The 27709-nt window shown below is 35.6% G+C and overlaps 1 protein-coding gene across 1 annotated transcript in view; it reads left to right on the top strand.

The window, feature by feature from the left end:
- The window catches only part of LOC122105524 (ABI family member 3 binding protein), a 192057-nt gene that overhangs the window by 61411 nt on the left and 102937 nt on the right, over window positions 1–27709 (top strand). Inside the window, exons 5-9 of the mRNA XM_042676771.1 lie at window positions 14357–14538; window positions 15410–15465; window positions 25165–25213; window positions 26005–26076; window positions 26998–27090. Coding sequence (XP_042532705.1) covers window positions 14357–14538; window positions 15410–15465; window positions 25165–25213; window positions 26005–26076; window positions 26998–27090 — 452 coding nt within the window. The remainder of the gene's footprint in view (window positions 1–14356; window positions 14539–15409; window positions 15466–25164; window positions 25214–26004; window positions 26077–26997; window positions 27091–27709) is intronic.

The following is a 27709-nucleotide window of genomic DNA, read 5'->3' as shown; positions in this document are numbered from 1 at the left end:
CTCTACCATTTGAGCCACAGCGCCACTTCTGGTTTTCTGGTGGTTAATTTGAGATAAGAGTCTCAAGGACTTTCCTATGGTGGTTGGCTTTGAACAGCGATCCTCAGTAGCCAGGATGACAGTTGTGAGCCACCGGCACTTGGCCAGATGGTTCTTTTTTAATTTTTAAATTTAAATTTAAAATTGAATTACATTTAAATTTTAATTATTGTTATTATAAAGATGCTGTACAGAGGGGTTACATGTCAGGTAATGAGTATGTTTCTTTGTGAAACATGTCACCTCTTCCCTTGTTTTCTCCCAGGTTCCACCCCAGACCCCAACAAGTTGTAGAGTTCATTTTCAACATAGTGTCTAGTGCGTACCACTACTGCACTTGTTCATCCTTGGTTCTACCCTTTCTGTGCTCCTCATTACCCTCCCCCACACAGATAAACTTACCTATAAGACAAGAGGTGCTGAAACAAAACAGCAACAAACAAGGGGGAAAAAACAAGAAGCAAAATAACATAAAATATCTTGTTTCTATTTCTTGGACTTCATTTTGGTAAACATCATTTTATACGATCATAGGATCATAACTATTGAAACTTTGTGATCCACTCTAAAGAATATCTTTCTTTGAGCTCACTGTGTGAATGTCTAGAATCCTATATAATTTATCATGGTCCAAATGTATTTTTTTTTTGTCTTTTACCATCCAGTGTGTTTGAGTATAAATTTATAGTCACTTTCTAGTTACAAGGGAAACCATTCAACTTACATTTCTTTGGGTCTGGCTTACTTAATTTAATATAATTTTTCCTAGTCTTTGCATGTCCTTATGAGTGGTGCAATATCATTCTTTCGGGTGGAAGCATAGAGTTCCATTGTGTTTTCTTCATCCATTTGTCTTGACTATGGTAAACAATGCTGCAATGAACATGATGGTTCTGGCAGCTTTAGTGTGACCTTGTTTATGGTCTATTGGATAAATGCCCAGGAGTGGAATTACTGGGTCACAGGAAATACTGTGTTTAATCTTTTGAGGAAAATAAACTTATAACTCAAAAAATACTTCCCCCTTAAAAATAAACCTTCAAAAACAATGACAACTCAATAAAAAATGGGCTAAAGACTTAAAGAGAGACTCCTCAGAAGAATAGACACATGAAGAAATATTCAATATCTCTGGCTATAAAAGAAATGCAAACCAAACAATATTTAGATTTCACCTCACCTCAAGTTAGAATTGTCAATAATAGATGCTGGCAGAATGTGGCCAAAAGGGAATGCTACTACACTGTTGGTGAGAATATAAACATGTTCAACCACTCTGGAAAGTGGGACGGAGGTTCCAGATGATTCTTTAGCCCTCTCAATTTTGAGAATCACTGTCTTAGAAGACCAAAGAGAGAGAGAAAGAGCAGAGATCTAGGCAGAGGAAAATAGACATGACAATCTCCACTGGTATACCATCTCCATTGGCCGAACAAATAGAAAAATTAGATACTTTTTTTTATATGATGGCTGTTCATTCATTCTTAAACCCAACACGTGTATTTGGCACTGTGAATGTGCTAAGAACCATGTCAAACACTGAAATATGATTCTGAATCACATATAATCATGTTTGCTTATCATAAGTATTTATTATATTAGCTTCATACAAAACTTTATAATTAGACAAAGTTTTGTGCTTAAATTAAGACATTGTATTTTAAAAGTTTTTACTTTGGTTTTAAATACAAAGTGATTTTTAAATCTGAGAAATAACTTACTTCTCCTTTTAGTTTAATGTTTTTTGGTAGTACTAGGATTTGAACTCAAGGAGTTATGCTTGCTAAATTAGTGCTCTACCACGTGAGCTATACCTTCAATCAGCTTTTTCTAGTTAATTAGAGATAAGAGTCTCTCAGACTTTTTTGATGAGGCTGGATTAGGATTACAGGTGTAAGCCACTGGTGTCTAGTCCTAAATATAAAAAGTTAAGATATAATTTAAGCACAATAAAGTACACAGACCTTATATGCATATTTTGAGTGATGTATAAAATGTATAAATGTATAAAATCATCTGCATAAAATGTATAAAATCATATACTTCATAGTATCAAAAATATACTTTATCATCCCACAAAGTATTTTACTTAGCTACTGACTTTGTTTTGCCTACTCTATAAATCCATGTAAATGGACTCACATAACATGGGTTTTAGGATCTTATTTCATTCAACCTGTTTTTGAGCTTCATTCATAGCATTTCAGGTATCAGTGGTTGATCCTATTTCTATTCCTGAGTAGTGTTCCTTTTTGTGAATATTCTGATCCATTATCTTATTTTTTTAATTCATATTGATTTAATAAACATTGTTGTATAGATTTTTATAGATATATTTTTTAAATTCTTTCAGGTAAATATCTAAATTGGAATTGATAGGTTCCAGGGAAGACATACATCTATTTTTGTCTAGTGTTCTTTTCTGCATTTCCTCAAGCAATCTATAAGAGTTTTAGTTACTCCACATCCTCTTCAGCATTTATGATGTCTGCATTGCTCATTGTAGTTGTCTAGTACCCAAGTGTCTCCTTATAGTTTTTTTCAGGCGTTTCCCTTGCACTAAGGATACTGAGTATTTATTCTCTGGCTATCTGTATGTTTTTGTAGTGTTGGGGATTTTTTTTTTTTGCTAAATTGAGTTAGAAAGCAAGTACTTTAAAAAGGTTTATAAGTTTCCAAAAGTACCTTTCATATGTCTTTGATTAAGAAATAAAACGTCTTTATATGTACATAGTTCTCAAGGGATTACATACTTGGATAAAAGCATGTCAAAGGTATTTCCAAGACCCACTTTAAAAAAAAAAACAATTCTGAGATGTTTCAAGGAATTTGAAATATTCTCTATTTCACCCACCACTAAGCCCATGACTTATTTTGCTTGGAAAAAGTACTCTTGGAAGAGTGGATTTTCTTGCCATAATTCCAGTTCTAGTGGATCAGTCCAAGATGCCAGTACTAAGAAAATAAACACTTATGGGTTGCATTTTTCCTCTTCCCACTTTTAAAAGTTCTTCTATAAAAAAGGAAAGAAGAAAAAGAGAAAGCAATAAATGAAAGAAGGGAGAGAGGAAATTTCTGTTTCAGTAAAATGTAGCCTATTTTAATATTTACTTTAGATGATTAGTTTCACCAAATCCATTACAATAATGTAATTCATACATTATCTGGATATTATTTCCTCAGCTGCCCTGAAGACTTTCTCTTAATTTCACTTGGTCCTACTGACCTTCCCATGAAATATTTATTGTTTGTGTGGTTCTGGTGTATAAATGTTGCCTTGGTTTGGCAGTACCAGGAGACAGAGAATATAGAAAAGGTGAGGACGTATACCACAGGCATTTCACTCTAAGGCCCTCCTTCCTCAGACTACTGGAAGGTCTCACCCACCCCAATTGCACACACCCTTCCCTACCCATCAAATAAATGGAGTTGTGCATGTCAAATCACAATATGCAAATTAACTAATTCCACTTTGAGTGGAGCTCTTGAAAGGTTTAGTAAATTTCATTTCCAGATGCCAGAACACTTTCAAACCTCATTGAGTGAGAGAACCAAGGTATTGTTAGACAGAAATAGAATATGACTTAAAAGAATATGATGTAAACAGAAAAGTTAATTATAATATTCAACGTATATCCTATGAAACTAAGAAAATTGAAGGGATGAGTGGAGTTAGGAGAGATTGGAGAGAAAGACTAACAGGCTAATATTGATCAAGGGGTGATGTACCCACAAATTCACATATTGATTTATAACTCCTTTTTACAACTACTTGAGGATAATAAAAACATAGTTTAAAAAGAGAAAGGGTTGAACAATTACAGCTAAACAGGAACATTTGGAGAACTTGTGGTATCCATTTCCCCGTGTTTCTTTTTCCACGTTAGCACACTTAATAAAGAGCTGACATTTAAAGTCTTTGTCATGCTTGAAAAATATTACTAGTCCTTATTTTAAAATACAATTAATATAGTACATATTAAGAAAACACCCAAATAAATCAACCAGAAGTGTAAATATGTGTAATTAGAAGCAGACTTGGAGAAATCTGTCCTCATATGTTCATGGAGATTTGTTTTCCAGACTTTAGACTAAGCCAGCAGGCTGCAATAAGCAAAAAATATGCTAATGGAAATGATTACTATATCCCCTGTTGTCACTGTATTTGATTTTGGTACCCTGCATCTTGTATATACACATGTCTAATTTGGGGAGAGGAAGGGGAATAAGAAAACACTGAAACAAGGACACAGGTGACCCATTACAACAAAGATACCCACAGGACAGTATATTGGAAACGATATTTACAACTTTGGGCAGGGGGAGAGGGGATTGGTTTGGGTGGAGAGGAGTGTGGGAGTTGGGGAAGGAAGGGATAGAGGAACAACAAGGAAGGGCAGGGGTAACAATGATCGCCAAGTAATGTACACATTGCCTTACTTACGTAACTGTGACCCCTCTGAACAGCATCTTTACAATAAAATAAAAAAATGAAACATAAAAATAGGAAATAGAAAGGTTAGTATACCTTAAGTTTTCTTCCAAGGGGTTGGATGCATGGTCAGGTGGTAGAGAGCCGCCAATGAACAAAAGTGTTAGATCCTGAGTTGGAGTTCTGGTCTCAAAAAAAAAAAAGTTTTCTTTGGAAAACAGCTTCTTACAAAGTCACTAGAATCAGAAAACACTTGTCTTGCTATAAGAATATCAAGTAGTATCATTTTAAAACACTGAACTCTAATATCCAGAACTCTCAATGAAGTCTGATTTATTAAATTGTTTCCCATTGGTTTATAAGAGCCTCCTTTATCCTGTACACTATTTAGTGTATTGGAAAGTTGTTCGTTTGTACTTTGACTTTAGACTTTCTATGGCAAAAGTCTGAAGCAGTAAGCCTCCAGCGAGACAACTTCTATTCTTTTGTTTCAGTTTTCACTTGGGAAATATTAATAGGATGCCACTGGGGCTTTGTGGCACATTTCTATTTTTATTTGCATGAGATGTGTATGGATCATGTAGTAGTAGATCTTTTATGAGTTTATATTGCTTCATTTAATGTTTTTATTTATAATGGCCTTTACATGGAAGAATGTACACATTTGTCCTCAGTCTATCCAAGGTCAAAAGAATGGTTTCCAAATTGGCCCAGATTAATGGTAAAATGTTTTTAACCAAAAATTTGTTTCACCATTAATAGCTGATATTTTTCTTTTCTGAGCTTCCAAATTGCTAAAGTTTCAGGATTGCTTTATTTCTCACTCCTTTGCCAGCTTATTACAACTTTATAATTTGTTTAGAAATCATTTTCACATTTTTCTCATACTTTCATAGTGTGTTTAATTATCCTACATGTAGCAAGAGGGCTCTTGTTTTGGGCAAGAACAGTCTCTTGTCTTTTACTCTTTTTCTTTTTTAACTCCAAGTTTTTAAAAAGAAGACATTTTCACTGCCTGTGAATTCTCATTTCACTGACCACAATGCTATGTTCCCCCATTTGTTTTTAGTGTAAATTGTAAGTTCTATAAGGACAGAACCATGTGTATCTTACTCACAATTGTCACCACAGCCTCCAGGCCAGAACCAAGAGTATAATGGGCAATCAGTAAACACGGGTTGAATGAATGTACAGTGAAATATCAACATTCTCACCTTTAATATCATCATTTCCTCCAAGACCTCCCTGATAGAAATGAGCTCTACTTTTTCTTTTGGATTATCACTTTGTCTTCTTCTTACTTTGAGAAGTACTGTGATCATTCCATTAACTCAAATTTAAAATTTTATTAATATATTACAATTTTTCCTAGTTTTGGAAGGTCCCATGTCATATTGATTTGCTTTGTAGAAGAACCCAGGTTTGTGTCATTGTTTTCTTTTTTTTTTTTTTTACAGTACTCAAAACATAGCTTTATTTTTTCTTCTCAACATCTCGTTCTGCAGCTTCCTTGGCTCTTTTAGCTCGGATACCGAAGTGTGTCATTGTTTTCTATATCTACATTTCCAAATCAGTGGTTCTTCTTGGAATTATCAGTCAGTCCCTCATTCTTGAATTCTTTCTTCTTTTCCTCTTGACCCTCTGAATCATTCTTCTTTTTTGCTGACTTCTTTTCCTAGGTATGAAATATAAAATAGTGCTCTATCTTTATTTTTTTAAATCTTCCTTAATTTATGCCTTGTAGTTAACTAGGTGTTGTTATACAAAAAACAGGAGGTATAGTATAGATGCAAATGACTTCCAATGCTGAAACTGTGATCAGGACCCATTTTCCAGAGTCTACATTTACAATTGTCCATGGAATATTTTCATTAAAATGAAATGCTAACTGATTAGCACCCCACACTCAGACTTACTTCACTTTTTTACACTGAAGAAAGGATTCTTTTTTTGCCCTCACATTAACCTTGTTCTCACATTTGAAAACTCCCACATTTTGATTTTCATTTTCTTTCTTTGATATTCGTAAGGATCTGGTCTCATTATTTCTATCATAGAAATATAACTTTGATGTCTTTCTTTTTTTCCATCCTGTTCCTTATACAATTTATTCCCTTGGCATCTCATCTGGGATACACTTTGAGATTCCCCCCTCTAGTTCCTAACCCTTTCACTGCCAATAAATCTAGCTTCCTCTCTCACTATTCCATTTAATTCACCTGGTGAAGACTCTCTACCAGGTCTCTGTTTAGTGAAAAAAAAGTCATAGAATCTCTTAAAGAAAACATCTCAGGAGATAGGGAGTCACATTCCTGAGGTGGCATAGAAATCTGGCCTATTTTTCTCCCGCTGGACATGGATAGAATATTCTGGTTTTAATCACACTATGGTGATAGGATTTAAAATGCAGTTGCAGGTACTTTTCAAGTTCGTGTTGGAGAGTTTCCCACTCAACCCACTCTCTGCTTTCCATCCTGCCTTCTTTAGTGTGGCAAAATTATGTGTCTGTCTCTCATAATATCGTGGACTCATTCTTGAAGTCTTCACGGTGATCATTTGTCACCCATCTCACACAGAACCTAGCTTTATATTTTACAATAGTAAGTCTCAACAAATATATACATGAGCAAGTGAAACATCAAGAATGGTCTTTTAAAGACTTACATAGACAAGTCTGTTGAGCCTTTGAGCTTTGTCGGTATCATCTTTTGTCCAGAGCTCAAAGTAGGCATCTCTAAGATAGTATGAATTTTGAAGATGCAAATATTGTACAGAATGATCTTAGTTCAAACTATGATTAGCTTTTTGACTTGGAATAGCTTGGTTAATGCTTTATACTTTTATTTTCTCATCTGGAAAATGTAATGAAATGAATATCCCCTAGGGCTGTCAAAATTAAATAAAATGACATGAGCAAAAGGGTTAACACAGTGTCTGTCAAGAAGTGAGCACTTAATAAATGGTACTGTGTGTGGTATGCATCATCTTTTTTGATATTATTAGATCTTGTTTGACATGGCACTAAAATGACTAGGAATTTCTTTTCTTTTTTTTGGTCGGTCATGAGGCTGGAAATCTGGGCCTGGGTGCTGTCCCTCAGCTTTTCAGCTCAAGGCTAACACTCTACCAGTTGAGCCACAGCGCCACTTAAATTCCACTATGTATAGGTACCATATTTTTGGGATCCACTCATCTACTATGAAACATCTGGGCTACTTCCACAACTTGGCTATTATGCAGTAATGACCATGGATATGCAAATGTTTTTATGGTATCATAGCCTGTGATGTTCTGGGTAAATGCCCAAGAGTGGTATGGCTGGGTAGTAAGGAAGAGCTATGTTTAGTTTTTGAGGAACTCCAGACAGCTGTCCAAAGTGGTTGCACTAGTTTACATTCCACCAACAGTGTAATAGGGTTCCTTTTCCACCACATCCGTGCCAATATTTGTTATTGTTCAAATTCACAATGTTGGCCAATCTAACTTGGGTGAGATGGAATCTCAGAGCTATTTTGATATTCCCTTCCTTTATGGCCAGGGATGATGAACATATATTTCTTTGCCATTCTTATCTCTTCTAAGAATTCTCCCCTTAGCTCCTTTGCCCATAGTTCCTTTGCTCATTTCGTGGTTGATTTATTAGGTTTGGGAAGGGTTAGTTGTTTTTCTTTTTGGTCGGTTATGGTGTCTGAGCTCTGGGCCTGGGCACTGTCCCTCAACTTTTCAACTCAAGGCTAGCGCTCTACCACTTGAGCAACAGTGCCACTTCCAGCTTTTTTTTTTTTTTTTTTTGCTTATGTGGTGCTGAGGAATCAAACCTAGAGCCTCATGCATGCAAGGCAAGTACTCTACCTACCACTGAACCACCTTCCCAGCCCTGGGGTTAAGTTTCTTGAGTTCCTTGTATATATTGGAAATTAAGCTTTTGTCTGATGTATTGCTAGCAAAGTTCTTCTCCCAGTTTGTTGGCTATCTTTCTAGTTTAATAACTATGTCCTTTGGTGAGCAGAAACTTTTTATTTTGATGTATTCCCATTTGTCAAATCTCTCTTCTATCTGCTGTGCTCCTGGGACTTTTTTCAAAAAGTTTCTGCCTCTACCTAGGAGTTTTGTTTTTGTTTTTGTTTTTTTTGTTTGTTTGTTTTTTGCCTGTAAGTTTTAAGGCAAGGATATCAGACCTAAATTTCCTTTAATTGCTACTTAAAAATAGACAGAAGACAAGTGAAAGAGAAAGAAGAAAACAAAACATAACTGGGCCTGAAAACTGGTTGGACACAGGGAAGAAAGGACCCTGAAATCCACAGAAATAAGGATCATAATAGCAACAGGTTTGGGAAAGAAGAGAATTCATTTTAAGATAATTATCCCTTCATGCAGAATTAAGTCCTCTGCAAAAGTGCTCAGATTCAGATCGAAAAGAGATACAGAATGGTTTCCCTCACTTGTAATAATTATTATATGCCTAGGATAGTCCTAGAAGAGCATCACAATAGCTCAATAGCTATGCACACATGACCCTATAAGATGATGATATGCGAAATGAGCTCCAAGATATGGAAACAAGAGGTTTTCCTTTGTTGTTGTTTTTAATGTACTATGTGAAGTTATTTCTTTTTTCTTGTGTTTTTTTCTTTTTCCCTTATGGTTTACCCCTTGTTGTCACTGCATTTGATTTTGGTGCCCTGTGTATTGTATATACATTTACCTGAACGAGGGAAGGGAAGGGGAGCAACAGAATGGTGAGACAAAGGACAAAGGGGGAACCAACGCAACAGTGACACTCACAAACAACACGTTAGAAGTGAACTTTACAACTTGGCGGGTGATTAGGGGACAGAAAGGGGGAGAAAAAGGAGGGAAATAACAAGAAATGGACTCACTACCTTACATATAAACTATAAACAGCGACGATATCAAAGATGATCGAATCCAAATCCCCTTGTGATAAAATTGATGCATATAGGGTAGAGAGACTTTCCTGAAGTTGTTCTACTAGTTTTTAGTGACAAATACCCAGGAAAGCCACTACCTGCCTTTTCTATTATATTTTGATATAGTATACATTATTTAGACAGGCTTCTCGCTACCTAACTCAGGCTGGCCTAGAGCTAACAATCCTCCTTCTTCAGCCTCCCAAATGCTGGAATTACTTGTGTAATCATTCCTGGATGATGCTATGGGGTTTTAAAAGCCATATTTATTGTCAACATTTAAACTATTCTGCATATCTAGGCAAGTAATAATGCCACCAAGCATTCTTTCCAGCAGCTTCCTACTCCTTAATCAGGATATGATATTCAGTTGTTAATATCTAAAGTGCTGGAAAGAGGCTGCTATATCTGCTTTCCTCCTTTTCTGTTTCTGAGGCAGGATCTCACTATGCAACCCAGGCTGGCTTTGAACTCTTGATTCTTCTCCTACAGTCTCCTGAGTGCTGGGACTACAAGCTTGTGTCACTGTATCCAACTGCCTTATCAGTTTTTAAAAATATGTGTCGCCTACTTCTGCAGCTGTGCCCAAAGTTAATCATTCATAAATAATGATGCATTCAACATTTGGTCTGTGATTCTCCTCAGATAATGAGAAGATTGTGACTATTCGTTACGGTAAATACAACATAAAAGAAAATAAATAGTAAAGAACCTTAAGCAATGCTAAATGTTCCTTCATTCTGAATCATTTTATATACCTTTTCACTTCTTTCCCAAGAACCAGAGTTAAAAGAGATTCCAATACAAACAAAAACTATAAGGTTAGGATTTAGGAAACAGCATGTACATGATTCTGACTCATTGTCAGACTTTGGGCACTTCTAAGCCTCTTTTCTTCTATATTAATTCTGCGTTGCTTAGGGTTTATTATACAGATAAGCTGAAATAAAACCTTAAGCTCTCTGCAAATGTTTAACACAGACACATTGTATTTTGCTTCAGCTTGTGTTGTATAGGAATGGTTCCTTTTTGATAAGTAAAACCTAGTATCTCATTGTAAACCTGATAGCTTAAGTCAACATTTTTGGGTGATTAACAGATTGGCCATTTAGATCACCAATGTTCTAATTTTGAAATGACTCAATGAAAGACTAAGTGTTTATTCTGTTCATTTCATAAGTCTTTATGGATCATTTACTATGTGCTAGGTGATAATGCATTGTTTATTTCACATGAGGCTATACTTTGTTCTAAATTAAGGACAATTTACTTTCCCACTTCTGAATTCAGTTGCTCTCTCCTTTAAAAAATTTACCTAGTTTATACTCACTAACCAACTTAGACAATGTTACTCAGTTCAATCCTGACCAAAACAGAGGAGAAGAGCCAGGTGCTCTTAAACTTCTCAAATTTGGTAGAAGAGTTATGACTATGCTTTATAAAATTGAAAGAGAAGATACTTGCAGGATGAATTTTTTGATCATGTGCTTACCTTTTGGGTTTTTAGAAAGCATAAGACATTGCTGTTCTGTTTTATTCAGAGAAAGATGATATGAAATCAAGTTGACTGGACAGCCTTGAATCTGGCCTTTGGTAATGTTGTTAGAAATGGAACCCTAATCGTTCAAGCAATTAGAATTAGTCATCAAAAGCATATCCATACTAGAGAAGCATAATTGTGGTAGGCCATCTGGTCTGATTTTAGCTTCTCAGCATTTCATAAAGTTCTGTGAGAGCCAGAACGGGGGTAAGAAAACAAAATCCAGAAATTCCATGTAGTATACTTGTCAAGAAATGCATTTTATAAATCACTGTTGATACTTTGATTCACAAGACACAAAGGACTTGTATCATATAACATATTTTTTCCAGTAGCCATTAGTAATTTGGCTGAAATGCCTCCTGATGGCAGATTGGAGCCCCTGAGAACAACTTTTATTTTAAAAAAAGAAACAAGCTAAATGACTGCAAGGATTTCACTGCCTTGTAAGTAATAAGAAGTTAGGCTGACTATACAAATTAATTTCTCCTTTTATACTTCTTAAAGTGTAGACCCCTGCTGACTTCATAAGCATATAATTTCTGACCTCTCCCTTACCTAGAAGGGCAAAGATTTGGCTTTATGCCTTGCTAACTTTTAAGTGAGGGTTCCACATTTTCAGTTTGCACTGAGCCCTGGCCCCCATTTCCCCAAATCCTGGCTAATTGTAGAACGTGTAGTAAGTAGAACTGGGTAACACGTACTTGTCTGGGTAAAAAAAATATAAAAATACAACTATTTCTTAGAGGGTGCTCAAGAAATGTTTTTAGCATTAGTAAATGAGTAACTTTTTACAGTTTAATCTGTTTAATTTTGATAGGATGAGGAGTAAGGGAGGCATACTAAATGTTTGAGAAAAACAATATTAAATATAACACTCTTACAAATATTCTGAGGGGAAAATAGTCACGATATATTATTCATCTGTAAGGACATGACCTAAATCTTATGTTTCAACCTCATATACCGTGTAACTAGAAAATGTTGTTACAGAAAAGTCAAATCTAATGACCAAGATTCTTGTTCCTCAGAACACTGTTTACATCAATGCCAACAATACAGAAATAGTTAACTAAGCTTCAGAACATCATTATTAGAAACATGATGCAGTCATTACACATTCTATATCTAGAGAATTTTAGCCATTTATTTGTTCAGTAAGCTCATGTAAACCAATTATGCATTTTGTCTCAGAATTTATTCTAGATGTTGGGGTTATAATAATCAACAATGACAAAAAATAATCTAAAGTAGTATACTGAATGCAGGTTGCCCACATCATCATCCATGAAACTATTGTTTCACTCAGTTTATGTAAAATCTTTGTTTAAAAATGAAAAACAGATAAAGTTCAATGATAGGTTGACACTATTTTCTTTTTTATTGTTACTGTGTACTTGATAACCAGAGAGGTTACAGCTATTTGGATCATGTAATGAATAATGAGTCGAATTCTTTTAGAATGTCTCCCTTCTGTCCCACTCTCCCAGTTTTTCCCTCCCGTCCCCACCCACCAGATATCCACTTCATTTTCTACATAGTGTCTAGTATCACTGTCGTTTTTATTCACCCTTGTTCCACCTTTCGGGTGCCCGCTCTTACCTTCCCAAATACAAACAAACTAACAAACAAAAGGAAAAGAAAACAAAAACAGCAACAATGGCAACTAACGATGTCTCTAGTTTCCTTTTCTTGGAGCTCATTTCATAGAATATTATTTTATATCATCATCTCTACATAGAAATTGAGCCTTTGTCCACACTCCTATGTACAGTCTTCTCTGGCCTCAGTATCTGAATGTCTAGAGTCCTATATAATTTATCATGTGTGTGTATACACACATATATGTATGTATGTATTAGGTATGCATATATATTAATTATTCTGGATGTTTACTTGTGGAGTTACAGGCACATTCTAGTTACCACAACTGAGGGAAACTATGCAGCCTATGTTTGGCTCTCACTTAATATAATTGTTGACACCATTTTAATATCGTTTGTCTTTCTACCTGCTGGTTGGCAGCCAAAACACTATCTTTAAATATTGTATTCTCCCACAATTTATTATCTTTTTATAGTGCTATATATAATGATATGGTAACATTTTGTGTGAATATTTTCTTATTACTATAATGGTGTGAAGTTATAGACTTTATTCTGCAACTTGCTATTTTTATTCAATATGTTGTCTGTAAACTCTGTGTATCCTGACACATGCTGCATTGGGTAATTCAGTCTCATGACTGTGCAGAGTAGTAATAGAATTTCCTTTCCTGATCACAGGAGCCTTTTTCTCCCCTCTGGTTCTGCCACAATCAGTGATAGAAGTCACTAGTTGGGTATTGCTAGGCAATTAAGTGATTGTTCTGAAGTTCAGTTTTTACATTTATAGGACTAAAAGTGATTACCACTCAGATTTTTGACAGTTAGATGAGATAATATAGGTAAACCTAGCACAGGGAAAGGTGCAAAATAATAGTGGTGGAGATGATCTTACCTTGACGCTAATATCTGAATATTATGAAGCCCTAAGGAAATATATGTGATCTTGAATTTGTATTATACTTACATATTGTTTATTATACTGCTTATTGTTATATATTATTATATTTGTATTATCTTTTCTTATTGTACCCTTAGCTTGACTATTGATATTGATTTTTGTAATAATAAATATATTTTACCTTTAAAAAAAAATCCTTAGCTGGGCACTAGGGGCTCATGCCTGTAATCCTAGCTACTCAGGAGGCTGAGATCTGCAGATTGCAGTTCAAGGCTAGCCAGAGCAGGAAAGTCCAAGAGATTCTGATCTCCAATTAAAAAAAAAAAAAGCGCTGGGAAGTAGAGCCATGGCTCAAGTGGTAGAGCACTAGCCTTGAGCACCAAAGCTCAGGAATATCACTCAGGCTCTGAGTTCAAGCCTAGGACCAACATAAAAAAAAAAGGAAAAAAAGGGGGAAGGGAAGCAATCCTTGATATATTATAAATTTTAGGTTCAACTTTTAGAAAATTGAAAAATACTACTTTCTATGAACTGTCCACGGGATGAAGGGGCCTAAATTCATGAAATTATCAAAGTATGATAGTATGTATTTATAAAATGACATCTATGTTCTTATCTATATGTAAACATTTGGAAAAGTATCTAGCATATTCCAACTTTCATTTTCAAAGTAACAAGTAATAAAACTGTGGATGTGGAAATCCTGCCAATTACAGTTTTTTTCTAGAAGGACCTTTAACTTGCAATGAAAACCATTACTACACATTGAGTCATCTTTTCAAGTTCCCTGCAAATGTTTTGAAAAATCTGAAGAGTCAAGTATCAAATATAGTCTTCTGTGATGAATTTAAGAAACTTGAAATTATATTCTGATTCTCTCTGTGTTTTAATGCATTGGTTTTTGAACAGATTGTATACAATTCGCTATAGAGAAAAGGATAAAGAAAAGAAGTGGGTTTTTCAACTCTGTCCAGCCACTGAGACAATTGTGGAAAATCTAAAGCCCAATACAGTTTATGAATTTGGAGTCAAAGACAACATGGAAGGTGGGATTTGGAGTAAGATTTTCAATCACAAGACTGTTGTTGGAAGTAAGTATGAGGAACTCTACATTTAGTAAGCTTTTTGTGATTGTTTTCTTTTTCCTTAATTATCAAAATTTTAATTATTTTGTTAATTGTATAATATGCAATGCATTAATTTACATGTTCTAGAATTTGATGTGAAATAGCACATCAAAAGGATGTGTAAATAGAAAAATCCAAAGTATTTGATGTGAAAAATCCAAATGTGAAAGCGATTAACATTTAACTCAATCTCTAAGAAAAGGTGGTTTAAATATAGGTGACAGGCCATATTGGATATCTTTACTAATTTTCACGAATGTCACTGGCCACTGTAGTATTTTAAAAATAAACCCATGATATATGAGCAAACAAAAAATGCTCAATAATAATGCTTTAAATATTTAGAATAGGTCCACCTGTATCCCTATTCAAACAATTTGTTTTTTTTTTTTTTCATTCCAACAATGAGATGTACAAAATGCTATGTTGAAAAATGAACTTTACAACCTTGGCAGGGCGGGGGTGGGGGAAGTTAGGGAGTGTAGTCATGGAGATGGGAGGGGAGGGATGGTAGGGGAAAAACAAAGGAGGAGGCAACAATGCTTGATAAGAAATATAGTTATTACCTTGCTCATGTAATTGTAACCCCTCTGTATGGTATTTTCACAATAAAAATCTTATTAAAAATATTTAGAATAAAATTGTAGGCCAGTTAAGATATAAATAAATACCTGAGAGGACCTTGAACTTTGGAATTGATATTTGAAAGGACAGCAATTAAAACAATGTGCTGAAGTTAGAAAGCATGAGTTGTAATTGTGTTTGTGGTAATTAACTACAGTTGATTTGGAAGCAAGAAGAGTGAAAATGTTGTAATTTCCCTTGTTTTTATCAGGTAAAAACAAAGTAAATGGAAAAATCCAAAGCACCTATGACCAGGTCCACACAGTGGTATGTAATGCTTTTTTTCAAGATTTTAAAAGATTGCATCTGAATGTTATTGTTATTAAAGTAGAGGAACAGTTTTATTTTGAGGTCCTGAAACTGAAGTAATTAGTGCTAATAGGCTTTGGGTAGAGTACATAAGAGCTTAGAACCAGTTTGCTTTTCTGGAAATTTAGATGGAACTATGATTGATTCCAACACATCTCTAACGTATTTGAAGCTTTGAGATTTTGAGGTTCAGTATAGTTATTCTAATATTTGAGTAGTCTGGTGATTTTGAGGCTGTACTTACTTCTGTCCTGTGGATTGCTTCTGAATAGAACTGAACTGATTGGTATATGCCCTCAGTGTGCTGCTGAAGCTCAAATCTTTGTTTTATCTATCAGTTTGTATTGGAGAGCACCAACCTTTTCAGAAATGATGAAGCAGCCATTGATTTTGTAACATGCTCAACCTCTGTTCATGGTTGTGTAACATGCCCAGCATCTATAGACTGGGGATCACATCAGGGAATAACTTCCAAAAGAATCTGTTCTCAGACAGCATTGTGTCACCATACTTTACCTTCTACTGTAAGGTTAGCCATTATTATAGCCATCAACGAGTGTGTGTGCTTCACATCACATCCTGAGTTATGAAGTAGAGGACATTCTGTTACTGAGAAGGCAGGGAAGGGATTTTGAAGTGGGGATGGGGGTAAAGCGGTTATTTGGTTCCCAAACATGGGAGGTACCCAGTTTGGGAAATATTCTACAGTGAAATAAATACACAGAGCTTCTTTTCACGGGTAGAAATTTTCTCTCTTCAGGGATTGTGCATGATGTGTTTGGATGGTTATCATTTCCAGGCTAATATATAATTCAAAGAATATGTCAGCCAGGATGAAGGAAGAAAGCAGTTCATACATTATTTGTTTCCAAAGAAAGAGGATTTGTATTTCACTCCCAGGGGTGCTGAGTATCCAAAGTTACAGGATTTGATGTGATATTTCCATACAAGTACACACTATGTACTAACTAAATCAGGCCAATTAACATTTCTACTTCCTTATCATTATTTTGTGCTTGGGGCTTTTGGACTCATTATTTTCATCTAAATGTGTTTTATCTAGCCCTTTTTATCACCTTCTCTGCTTCCCAAACTCTAATAATTATATTAAGTATTAACATCTACTTTATTTTTAAACATCTATTATGTGAGAAAGCATGTAGTATTTATCTTTCTTCATCTACTATTTTACCCAATATGATGCCTTCTGGATCCACACATTTGACTACAAACAATGGATGTCATTCTTTGAGTGGCTAATTGATGCTACACTGTGTACATAGATTCCATTTTCCTCTGCTGATGGATAATTAGGTTGATCTTATATGTGAAATATGTGAATAGCGCAGCAATAAATATGGGAATGTAGATGTCTTCTTGATGTGCTAATACCATGTGCAATGGGTATGCATCCAGATGCGGGCTATCTGGTTCTTATGATAGTTCTAGTTTTAGTGTTCTGAGGAACCTGCATTTTCAATATTGGCTGTGCTAATTTACATTCTTACCATTTATGCATAATTGTTTCCTTCTTATCTTTGGTCATTTAAAAGAATAGCCATCCTAAATAAAGTGCGATGATTTCCTCAATGTGGTTTGACATACATTTTCCCAATAGCTAATGAAATTTAGCCTTTATGAAATTGTTGACCCTTTAATTTTCTTCTTTTGAAAAGTACCTCATATCCTATGCTCATGTTTTGCTTTCTAAATTGAATTTTTAAAGTTTCTTATATATTCTAGATATTAATTCTTTGTCAGATGAAGAATTTGCAAATTCGTTCTGTAGGTTGCTGCTTGATTCTGTCGACTATTTCCTTGCACAGAAGCTTTTTAGTTTTATATAATTCTACTTTTCTATTTTTTCTTTTTACTGGTGCTTTTGGAAGTCTTGCCTAGAAAATTGTACTGAAGTCTTGGAGTGTTATTCCTATATATTTTTCTAATATTACCACACTTTCAGGTCTTATATTTAGATTTCTGATCCATTTCAAGTTGATTATCTTGTGTTTCTAATGTGGTTTTGGAAGAACCTGTCTTTTCTTCAATGCATATTTTTAGTACCTTTGCCAAGAATAAGATGGCTTTAAGTATACTGGGTTATTTCTGGACACTATTTTGTTTCAGTGATTAAAAAAACCATGAGAACATTTAATTTTTCATTATAAAGTTAAAATCATACTATATGTGCAATTTTGTACCTTGCTGTTTTTACCTTAGTCAAAATATAGCATAAGCATATTTCATGTCATTGAATGCTCTTCATAAATATAATTTAACTGCCGCATATTACATACTCTAAATATATTATCTACTTAATCAGTTTCTAAGTTGTAGACATTTATTTTAATTGTTTTAATTTGTGCTGTTACAGAAGACACATACAAAAAAATCTTCACATTTCTAGTTGTTTCCTCAAAATAGAAATATCTACTATCAGTTTAGACTTTTAGCATTTTTAAGATTCCTAATATGTATGGTCAAACTTCTTCCCAGAAAGGTGTTTAACTTTTGCCAAAAATTTGTGTCTGAGTTTATCCTGTTATAATGCCCTTACTGAAATCATTATGTATTTCTTTCAGTAAGCTTTTGGCTAACATAACAGCTGAAATAGTCACTTCATTTCCATTTCTCTGACTGCAGATAAAGTAATACTTTCTCACTTGTATTTTCCACTTACTGACCTTTAGTTGCAGTTCTTTGTTTATTGAGCATTGAAAATTTTAATTGAATAGTTTAAAGACTTTATAGGTTAAAGGACAGTGATACTATATGATATCTAGAAATATTTTTCACATTTTACAAGTTAATTTTGTTTATGAGAACATTTTAAATAGGCAAGTGTTGAAATTTGCTTTCAGTTATATTTTAGAAAACCTTTCCATCTCCAGAAAATAGATGAACATATCCTATTTCCTCTTCTTTGGTTTTAATTTTTGTAATAAATAAGCTTTATATTTTTCTAAACAACCAGTTGGTCTAGTACCATATGTGTCAATGCCTAACGCTTTTTGGCTTTTTTTTTTTTTTTTTCTATTCCTGGAGTTTGAACTCAGGATATGGGCACTGTCTCTAAGCTTTTGTGTTCAAGTCTAGCACTCTACCACTTGAGCTATGACTTCACTTCTAGCTTTTATGATAGTTAATTGGAGATCAGAATCTTACAGACTCTCCTTTCCAGGCTTACTTTGAACTGTGACTCTCAGATCTCAGCCTCCTGAGTAGCTAGGATTGCAAACACAGGCCACCAGTGCCAGGTTGTTTTTTGTTTCTTGGATCTAATTAATATCATGGAAGTGGAATAGTGGAATACCTTTTAATCCTTTTCCAGAACAATCTCACTCATGGGTATGCTTTCCTAGGACACATATCTCCTACCTCTTGACTGTCACGTTCTATCTTTATTTTCATTTTATCTTGAATTAATGTTATTGTTATCTCCTTTGTGGTACAAAGAAGTTACCATGTTCGATCTTCCGTGTGACTTCATGATGTCATTTTTTCCCTTCTTCTCAGCTGTTACATCCCAATAATTTTATTTATTTGGGCAGAACATTTCCTTTAGGGTGATTTACTCAGTAGGATTGGGAAAGATGACTGACATTTTACTACAAGGGAATTTAATGTTCTTTCTCACATCATAATCAGTCATGAAGGGCTAGGGAGAATGTTCCTGTCTCTGTGACACTAGGCCAGATGCTTTATCACTTCAAGCTGTGAGGCAGGACATTCCAACTTCAGCCAGTTCTGGTGAACTGCTCTTTAAAACTCTTGGTTATTTTCAGAGGAATACCCAATTCATTGAAAAGCTATTTTCAAGGAAAATACCTTCTGGAAAGCAGAAAAAATGTTTTATGAATTGTCAGCTATGCTCTTGGGCATCTCTGAGAAGTAGGAAAGTAGTACAGGAGATATCTGGACAGACTTGACTGTCTTAGCTGACGATACAGAATTGATTCTGAAAGTTCAGTTGATACTTCAGTGTGATATGTCAGCCCTCATAAAGACTAGATCCAAACATTCACCTCCATATTCTCTGAGACGGGTCTTGGAAAGCAGTATTTCAAATGATATAAAATTAATTCCAGATGTTTTGTTTTTAAGATTTTAAGTAAGAGATAGATTGAAATATGTTTTCATTAATCTAACTAGCCTTACTTCTAAATATACTAAACAGCAAAACAGGGAATAGGAAAAATAATCTTAGGTGAAAAGTGAGTACTAGTTGGGTGGCAGTGGCTGGTGACTATGATCTGTAATAGGCATTATATAGCTATTCAGGAAGTGAGATCTGAGGATCACCATTGGACACCATCCTGAGCAGACAGATCTTCAGACTTCTATCTCCAATTAACTAACAGAGAGCCAGAACTGGAGATGTGACTCAAGTGATAGAGCTTGATCTGAATTAGAGCATAATACTCTAAGTTCAAGCTTCTGCACCTGCATCAAAGAAAAAAGAAAAAAAACTCTTTGAGTACTAAGTATATTCATCTTACTTGTTTTGCTGATTTGTATGTTATAATTCTTGTATGCAGGTATGTAATGTGTTCTGCTGGCAAGCCCCACTACAGCTGTACCAGGGTCTTTTTTGATTGGTTAGTACCTTTTCTTTTTTGCCAGTGCTGGGGCTTGAACTCAGGGCCTGGGCACTGTCCCTAAGCATCTTTTGCTCAAGGTTAGCACTCTACCACTTGAGCCACAACTCCACTTCTGGATTTTTCTGTTTATGTGGTACTGAGACATTGAACCCAGGGCTTCATGTATGCTAGGCAAGCATTTATTGCTAAGCCACATTCCCAGCCCTTGGTTAGTACCTTTGATCTACTAATTGCTAAGTACTTTAAATATCACTTTCTTTTCTTTTTCACTTCCTTCCATCATTCCTTTGTCTTCTCTTTCTTTCTTTTTCTTCTTTCATTCATTTTTGTCTTCCTTTCTTCCTTCTTATTTTCTCTCCTCTTTGTTTTCTCCTTTCTTTATTGTACTAGATATTAATTCTAAGCCATTGTTTCTGAAATAGTCTCACATAGGCTAGCCTCAAACTTTAGATCCTTTGTACTCTTCCTTCTGAGTAGCTGGGACTACAGGCAGGAACCACCATGCCTTAATATTAACTTGTTATATAATTAATAAAATAATAAATTAATAGTAAATTATTATTCATTTATACATTTATTATATAAAGTCCAAGTTCCAGAGGCTAGCATTTGGTAGGGGCTTTTATGCAGGTCATCCATGGCGAGTGGTAAAAGTAGTAGTGAAAGGGTGGAGAGGGCCATATGTGGCCTTTGACCAAGACCCACTCCCATATTGACTAACCTAATGGGTTGATCACCTCTTAAGGATCTCACTTGTCAACACTTCCACATGGAGGATTAAGTTTCTGATTCTTGAGCTGTGAACTTTTGAGGGACATTCAAATCATACACCATACCAGCCCAGACTGTACATAAGCCTGCGAGACTTTGACTGCTTCACTCCCTACCAGGTCCCATGCCATCTCCACCAGGGACTCCAGGACAAGGCCAAAGACGTCCATAATAACAAGCCCATAGCAGCAAGGAAAGATCATGGGTATCTTTTAAAATTCACATACACACACAAATTTGGGGGCTCAGCATGTGGCTCAAGTGGTAGAGCACTCTCCTAGCAAATTCAAGTCCCTGGATTCATTCCCCAGTATTAAAAAATAAGATAAAAGTGGGTTGTAAATAGTTTTATGCTATGATCTTAATAATGATCATGGTATTTCACTTCTGGTGGACGGGGGATAGCGGTTTTCCCTACTTTTTTTTTTTTATAAGAAGACACAGTTTGGATTCCTGAGTGGGGATTTTAAAGTCTTTGGCAGAGATACATAAGGTAGAAAATATTTTCTGATGCCCTCAAAAAAAACTTACCTATTTTTTCATTGGTCTAGTCCAGGCAGATCTTTGGATTCAGACAAAGCAGGAAATATGAAATCATAAGTTTAGGAAGAATTGCCTTATGTAGTCAGTGCTTTCCTTACTTTTGGAAGCACACATTGTGCCTATAGTCTTGTCAACTTAATAGAACATTTGTCTGTATTCAAATAATAGCTCAGCACAGAAATTTTGTGGAATATTCTCCACTTGTTTCTGCCAAAAAATAATCTGAAATAAATCATTACAATAAAGAAATGAAAAATGGCATCATGCCGTTTAAAGGCAATCAACACAGTAACATGTCGCCCTTTTCACTATCATGTGTGAAACGTCTCTAAAAACTTCACATTCTGTAAAACATGTACTAAGTGATAGGACTCTGAGCCGTTAGAAGATGGGTCACTTATTAGCTTTTGTTACTGTAGCCTCAAACTTAACAAAAATGGTATTGGTGCCTAGAAAGATGATGTGGCTTCTCCACAAGGAGGTTCCCTGATGATTGGAGTTTGCCATACTGACCATTGAAAGTTCTCTCACGTGTTGACCTTACAAAAGTAAAGAACAGAATGTTGGTTACTGGGGCAGAGAGGAATGGTAAGATGCTGCTCAAAGTTTTAAACAGGTGAACAACTTCTTGAGAACTATTATAAGGCAGCATGACCATGAATACTAATCATGTAGAGTTCAATTCTCAATGTCTTACCACAAATGAAGGATGGACAAGTGAGGCTATGGGTATATATTAGCTATATATTATATTAGTGATTCACTCACTCCATTTTTTTTGTTGGTTGTGGGGCTTTAACTCAGGGCCTGGATGCTGTCCCTGAGTTCTTTTGCTCAAGAGCAGTGTTCTATCACTTTGATCCACAACACCACTTCTGGCTTTCTGGTGATTAATTGGAGATAAGAGTCACATGGACTTTTTTGCCCAGGCTGGCTTTGAACTATGATCCTCAGCTCTCAGCCTCCTAAGTGGCTAGGTTACAGGTGTGAGCCACTAGCTCCCGGCTCAACTCCCCTTTTTATGCTTATATCAAAACATCATATTGCACCTCAGAAATGTATATAATTGTGAAAAACTTGAAAAATTTAATGTCAAAATAAATGTAAATTTGTTAAGATAAAAGGGAGATAAAATGCAATACAGTTCTGAGAAGTTATAGAGACTAGGTGCTGGCAGCACTTTGGCTGAAACAGGACAGGTAAGGGGTAGCTAGAGCCGGTGAGGGGGACCAGGTCGTCTGAATGTGCTGACGTGAAGATTCCTAGGATGAAGCTGAAAGTGAGCTTCCTTTCACTGTAATTTTATAGCTGAGAATATTTTTCTTTCATGCCAAAATATATGCTTTAACTTTGACCATGTTCTTATCTTTCCCTTGTTCAAAAATGTCTAAAATTAAATTAAAATCATCCCCTCTTCACTAATACTGGTTGTTGCAGGACAGAAATGGATGTGACAATTGAACAGGCTATAGATGAAAGTAGCTTTGCTTGATTAGAGATGGAATTCATTACTCAGGGAACTTGGCAAATACAGAAAGGTACATAAAATGAATATAAGCTTATTAAAAAACTACTGTTAAAAACTTAAATGTATATTCTTCTAGGTTTTTATGTCCATACAAATTTATAAAATCAAGATATACAGGGGCTGGGAAGGTGGCTCAGTAGTAGAGCATTTGCCTTGCATGCATGAGGCCCTGGGTTCAATTCCTCAGCACCACATAAGCAAAAAGAAAAAAGCCGGAAGTGGTGCTGTGGCTCAAGTGGTAGAGCACTAGCCTTGAGCTGAAGAGCTGAGGGACAGCACCCAGGCCCAGAGTTCAGGCCCCATGACCGGACCCCCCCCCCCAAAAAAAAAAAATCAAGTTATACAGTGAGTGAAACTTGTGCCCATTGTATTTATTTATATTCTGAATGTTTCCATTTTAATTAATTTTGAACTATAACAAATTAAAATATGTGAACTATTACTTTTCAAATAAAACCTGAATATAAAGTACTTTGGATTAAATAAAGCCTGTACTTTATAGATAGAGAAGTTATTTTAAATTGTGGCAATAACCACTCTTGTCCAAAAACAATTATATATATATATATATATCTTTAGTTAATTCCTTAAAGTGAATGATAAGAAAGAAATTACTATGCCATAAGTACAGATATAACTCTTGAAAACTTACTCAGTAATAGTAAAGTTACTTTCTGTGTGTTTTTCAAACATAAACATAAAACTTATTTTCTGAGTATTTTTTGTGTGTCCTTAATGCAAGAGTAAAAATAGCCAGCAGTAGGGTTGGTATTGTGATACTTCTTAACTGAGGACACAAGTGTCTACATTCAGCTCATCCTAGAAAATCAACAGACTGGCACATGGTATGTCTGTATAGATCATGTGATTAAGTTATACCAAGTGCTCAACACACTTCATGCACACTTCAACTCTTTCAAGCCAATGTGTACTCCTCCCATGTATAATTCCTGCTCTTCTCATCTCATCTTCTCCTCACTCTCATCTGCCTTTGCCTGGTGCTCATGTCTGGCGATGGCTTCGCTGTAAAGTCCAAGTTCAAGTCAGTCTATGACCTTAAACCTTTAGGTGGGAAGATTTCTGAGGTAATGTCAGTAAAAAGGTGGCAGCATCGTGCTCTAGGCTTTCTCCTAGTACTTCTGAGGTTCTTGTGAATAAATGGAGACAGAAAGGTGAAGTACAGACTTTGAAGTGAGAAATGTCTAAGTCTGTGGTCCTTTTCAGGCAATAATAGTGCCAGAAGCTCATGGTGGTTAGAGTAGCTGGAGTTACAGGAACAGTAGTTGGGTATACTCAACTGATCTTGACTGGTTTACAAAACGTTTATGTCATTTAACATATTTTAGAGGGAAAATGTAAAGAAAGAACTTGGCTGTGTCCTATCTAAAATGAAATGGAAATAATTCTAACCAATCTAGAATGGTTTGTTTCCATTGCAGTTTCTAAGTAAATGGGAGTTCGTGAAATTCCTCTGTCAAATCTTGCTATTTTCAGGGCAGGGGAAATATGTAGTCTAATAAAATGGAGGCAGATGTATGTGTTAAAGATTTTTCCAGTGACTACCAAACCTGTGTCAGAGGAAACCTCACTGAAGATAGAAAAGAACTACATCTAAGTCTGATTTTTTTGTTAATAACATTAATTTTATTTTGTTTTTTGGTCAGTTGTGGGGCTTGACCTCTGGGCGGGGGCACTGCACCTCAGCTCTTCAGCTCAAGGCCAGTGTTCTACCACTTGATCCACAACAACACTTTCAGTTTTTTGGTGGTTAATTTGGAGATAAGAGTCTCATAGATTTTCCTGCCTGGATTGGCTTTGAACTGTGATCCTCAGATCTTAGCTTCCTGAGTAGCTAGGATTACAGGTGTGAGCCACCAGCGCCCGGCATTAACATTAATTCTAAAAACTTGTTTCTAGGCAGGTCTTGTGGCTTATGTCATCCTAGCTACCCAGGAAGTTAGGATCTGAGGATAGTGGTTTGAGGCAGCAGGGGCAGGGAAGTCCATGAGACTCTTATTTCCAGTAAACTATTTTTTTTAAAGCTGGACATAGAGCTGTGGTTCAAGTACTACCCTTGAATAAAAGAAGCTCTGGGACAGCTCCTATACCCTAAGTTCAAGCCCTAGGACCAGCACACACACACACACACACACACACACACACACACACACACAAAAACAGAAACAAAAACTTATTTTCTTTCTCGCTTTTCAGCCAGCATATGTCCCAAGGAAGCTCATCCCAATAACAATCATCAAGCAAGGTAATTAATCTGCTCTGTACATGTCAGAACTATTTTTAACTAAGATAATTAAATATGGTGCATATTTTTCAATTGTTAAAAATTATTTCCAGAGAAAATCTGAACCAACTATTTTAGTTTAGTAAATTAGATGTTAATAGATTGTTTGAGCTTATGTACCAATATGCAAAAACATGAACAAATGACACTGGTTGGACAATTCTGGACAAAGCAACCATAACAGTACTAATTAAAAAAAAAACTAGTTTGGGGGTTGGGAGGGATGGTAGAGAATGAAGAAAGTTTTCAAGTGATTAAATTGGCTCCACTATTTCTAGGAGGTTTCTTATTGGAAGAGATATGGCCTTGAAATTGTTTTTCATTTTAAGCAAACACAATGTCCTAAGTGTACCCTTAAAACAGGACCAATTAGTTATAAGAATCATCTAAAGATTCTTTACTTCAAGAATGTATGCTTCCTAAACTTTTCTTATCACTTAGTCTTTGGCAGAGTTTGTGCTAGCTCTTATTGACTTGGGAAAGGACAGGCAGCAGACAGTAGGGATGGGAAGGAAATTTCCCACTAAAAAAGAATGGAATACTTTATGATAGACCAGCCTTCTGTTACCTAATAGAAAAGGTATTACAGTAGTAAGTAGCTTCTAATCCCTCCCTTGCCTCGGTAGCCAGCCCTCGGGTTGATTTCTATTAGTTGATAAACTCAGATGAAGCCATCTCCCAGTCAGAGACTTCCTATCACCAGCTTCTTCCTATTCTTCTTACAACACTAGCGTCCTTTTGTGTCTCAACAGTGATTCAGAACGTTACCCACAAGACTTCAACTAAATCCCCAGATAAGACTCCCTTTGGAGGAACAATTCTAGGTGAGTGCATCGATCTTGAAATCTATGTCTAGAATAGGTAAGTAAGCTACTCTTTTGATAGTAGGGCCCTGATAGAGCTGTGACCGTTGAGTAGGTCTGCCAAATTAATTTCAGTTCATTTTCTTTAACTGCTTAGACATTCTGGCATGTCTATGCCAGGAGGATAGTCAAGACCCTATTTTTAACCTGGCATTTTAAGGAGATTGATCTAGTTCAGTGGAATGATGGCACTCATCCTATCTATCCATAGGGTTCTTAAGGGTCATATTGCCAGCTCAGGGTCATGTTGACCCTCAGTTCAGTAAGCTGAGTGACAGTAGCTCACACTTCTAATCCTAGCTACTTCGGAGGCTGAGATCTGAGGATCATGATTCAAAGCCAACCTGGGAAGTTAAGTCCAAGATACTGTTATCTCCAATTAAACACAAAAAGCTAGAAGTAAAGTTGTGGCTAAAGTGGTAGAATATTAGCCTTGAGCACAAAAGCTCAAAGACAGTGCCCAGGCTTTGAGTTCAAGTCCCAGGATCAGTACATCGGAGTGCACGTGGGTATGTGGACACACACTCACACACACACACACACACACACACACACACACACACACACACCACTGTGATTGAAAATGATGTTCTCTCTTTACCACATTTTAAAATATATATTGATGTTTATTAAGGTCTGTTTTAAAACTATGCTTCTTAAGCACTGCTTTTACAATTTTTTGTTTATGAACTAAAAGAGAATTTCATTAGTTTGGTTCTAAATATGAAGACTACTTTACTGAAAAAGGTATTACAACATTTAAAAATTTGGGTCCTAATTGGCTAAAACAAATACTTGCTAAATTTCATAATCTAGTGTCATATGATCTGAACTTTTATTTTATTTCACAATACACTTTCTTCTCCCTTTACTTCCTTGTAGTCCACCTTATTATTCCAGGTCTGAATGAAACCACTGTAAAACTGCCTACATCTATAATGTTGGAAATTTCAGATGCCCTAAAGGCACAATTAGGTAAGTATCAAAGGTCTACAGTTGGATTTTTCAGTTACTGAGTATGAGCACTACTATGCTTAGACTATCCAAGCAGTCTTGCAATCTTGTAAATGAAGTGTGTGGTGATGACAAAGAGAAGAGCAAGGAAACTGCAGCATTAGAGATACTCATCCAGATCACATGAGCAGTGAAATTGCTGTCTTATATTTAGATAAAATATAAATATATTTATGTGTTCAAAAATAGAAGAACACTTAATCATAGATAGGATTTTAGAAAAAATTCCAAACTTACACACCACTTAGAAAAACTTGAAAAATATTTGCTAATATTTCTGATTCTGTATATTCCTTGAATTTTTGTAATAAAATATTCACATCATAAAAACCTGCAAGAAGTCAGATTGACTTTGGATTTCCTTTTCTTAATTTGTCCATTAGACTCGACCACTTGTTTCTCAGCTATAACATTCTGTGACCTAACTCTGCCTTGTGTAAATGTGGTGCTACCCACAAACTTCCAAATTAAATTCCCTCCATGGAACAGAATTTGGAAGAGCCAAAACTTGGGACTTTGTACTTAACCCTTCTCTTTACAGAGACTGTATTCTTAGCATGTGCTAAGAGGAGGAAATAAA

The sequence above is a fragment of the Dipodomys spectabilis genome, unplaced genomic scaffold, assembly GCF_019054845.1.
Source record: "Dipodomys spectabilis isolate Male_0828 unplaced genomic scaffold, ASM1905484v1 ptg000032l, whole genome shotgun sequence".
NCBI classification, from domain to species: Eukaryota; Metazoa; Chordata; class Mammalia; order Rodentia; family Heteromyidae; genus Dipodomys; species Dipodomys spectabilis.
This window is presented reverse-complemented; position numbering and strand designations above follow the sequence as displayed.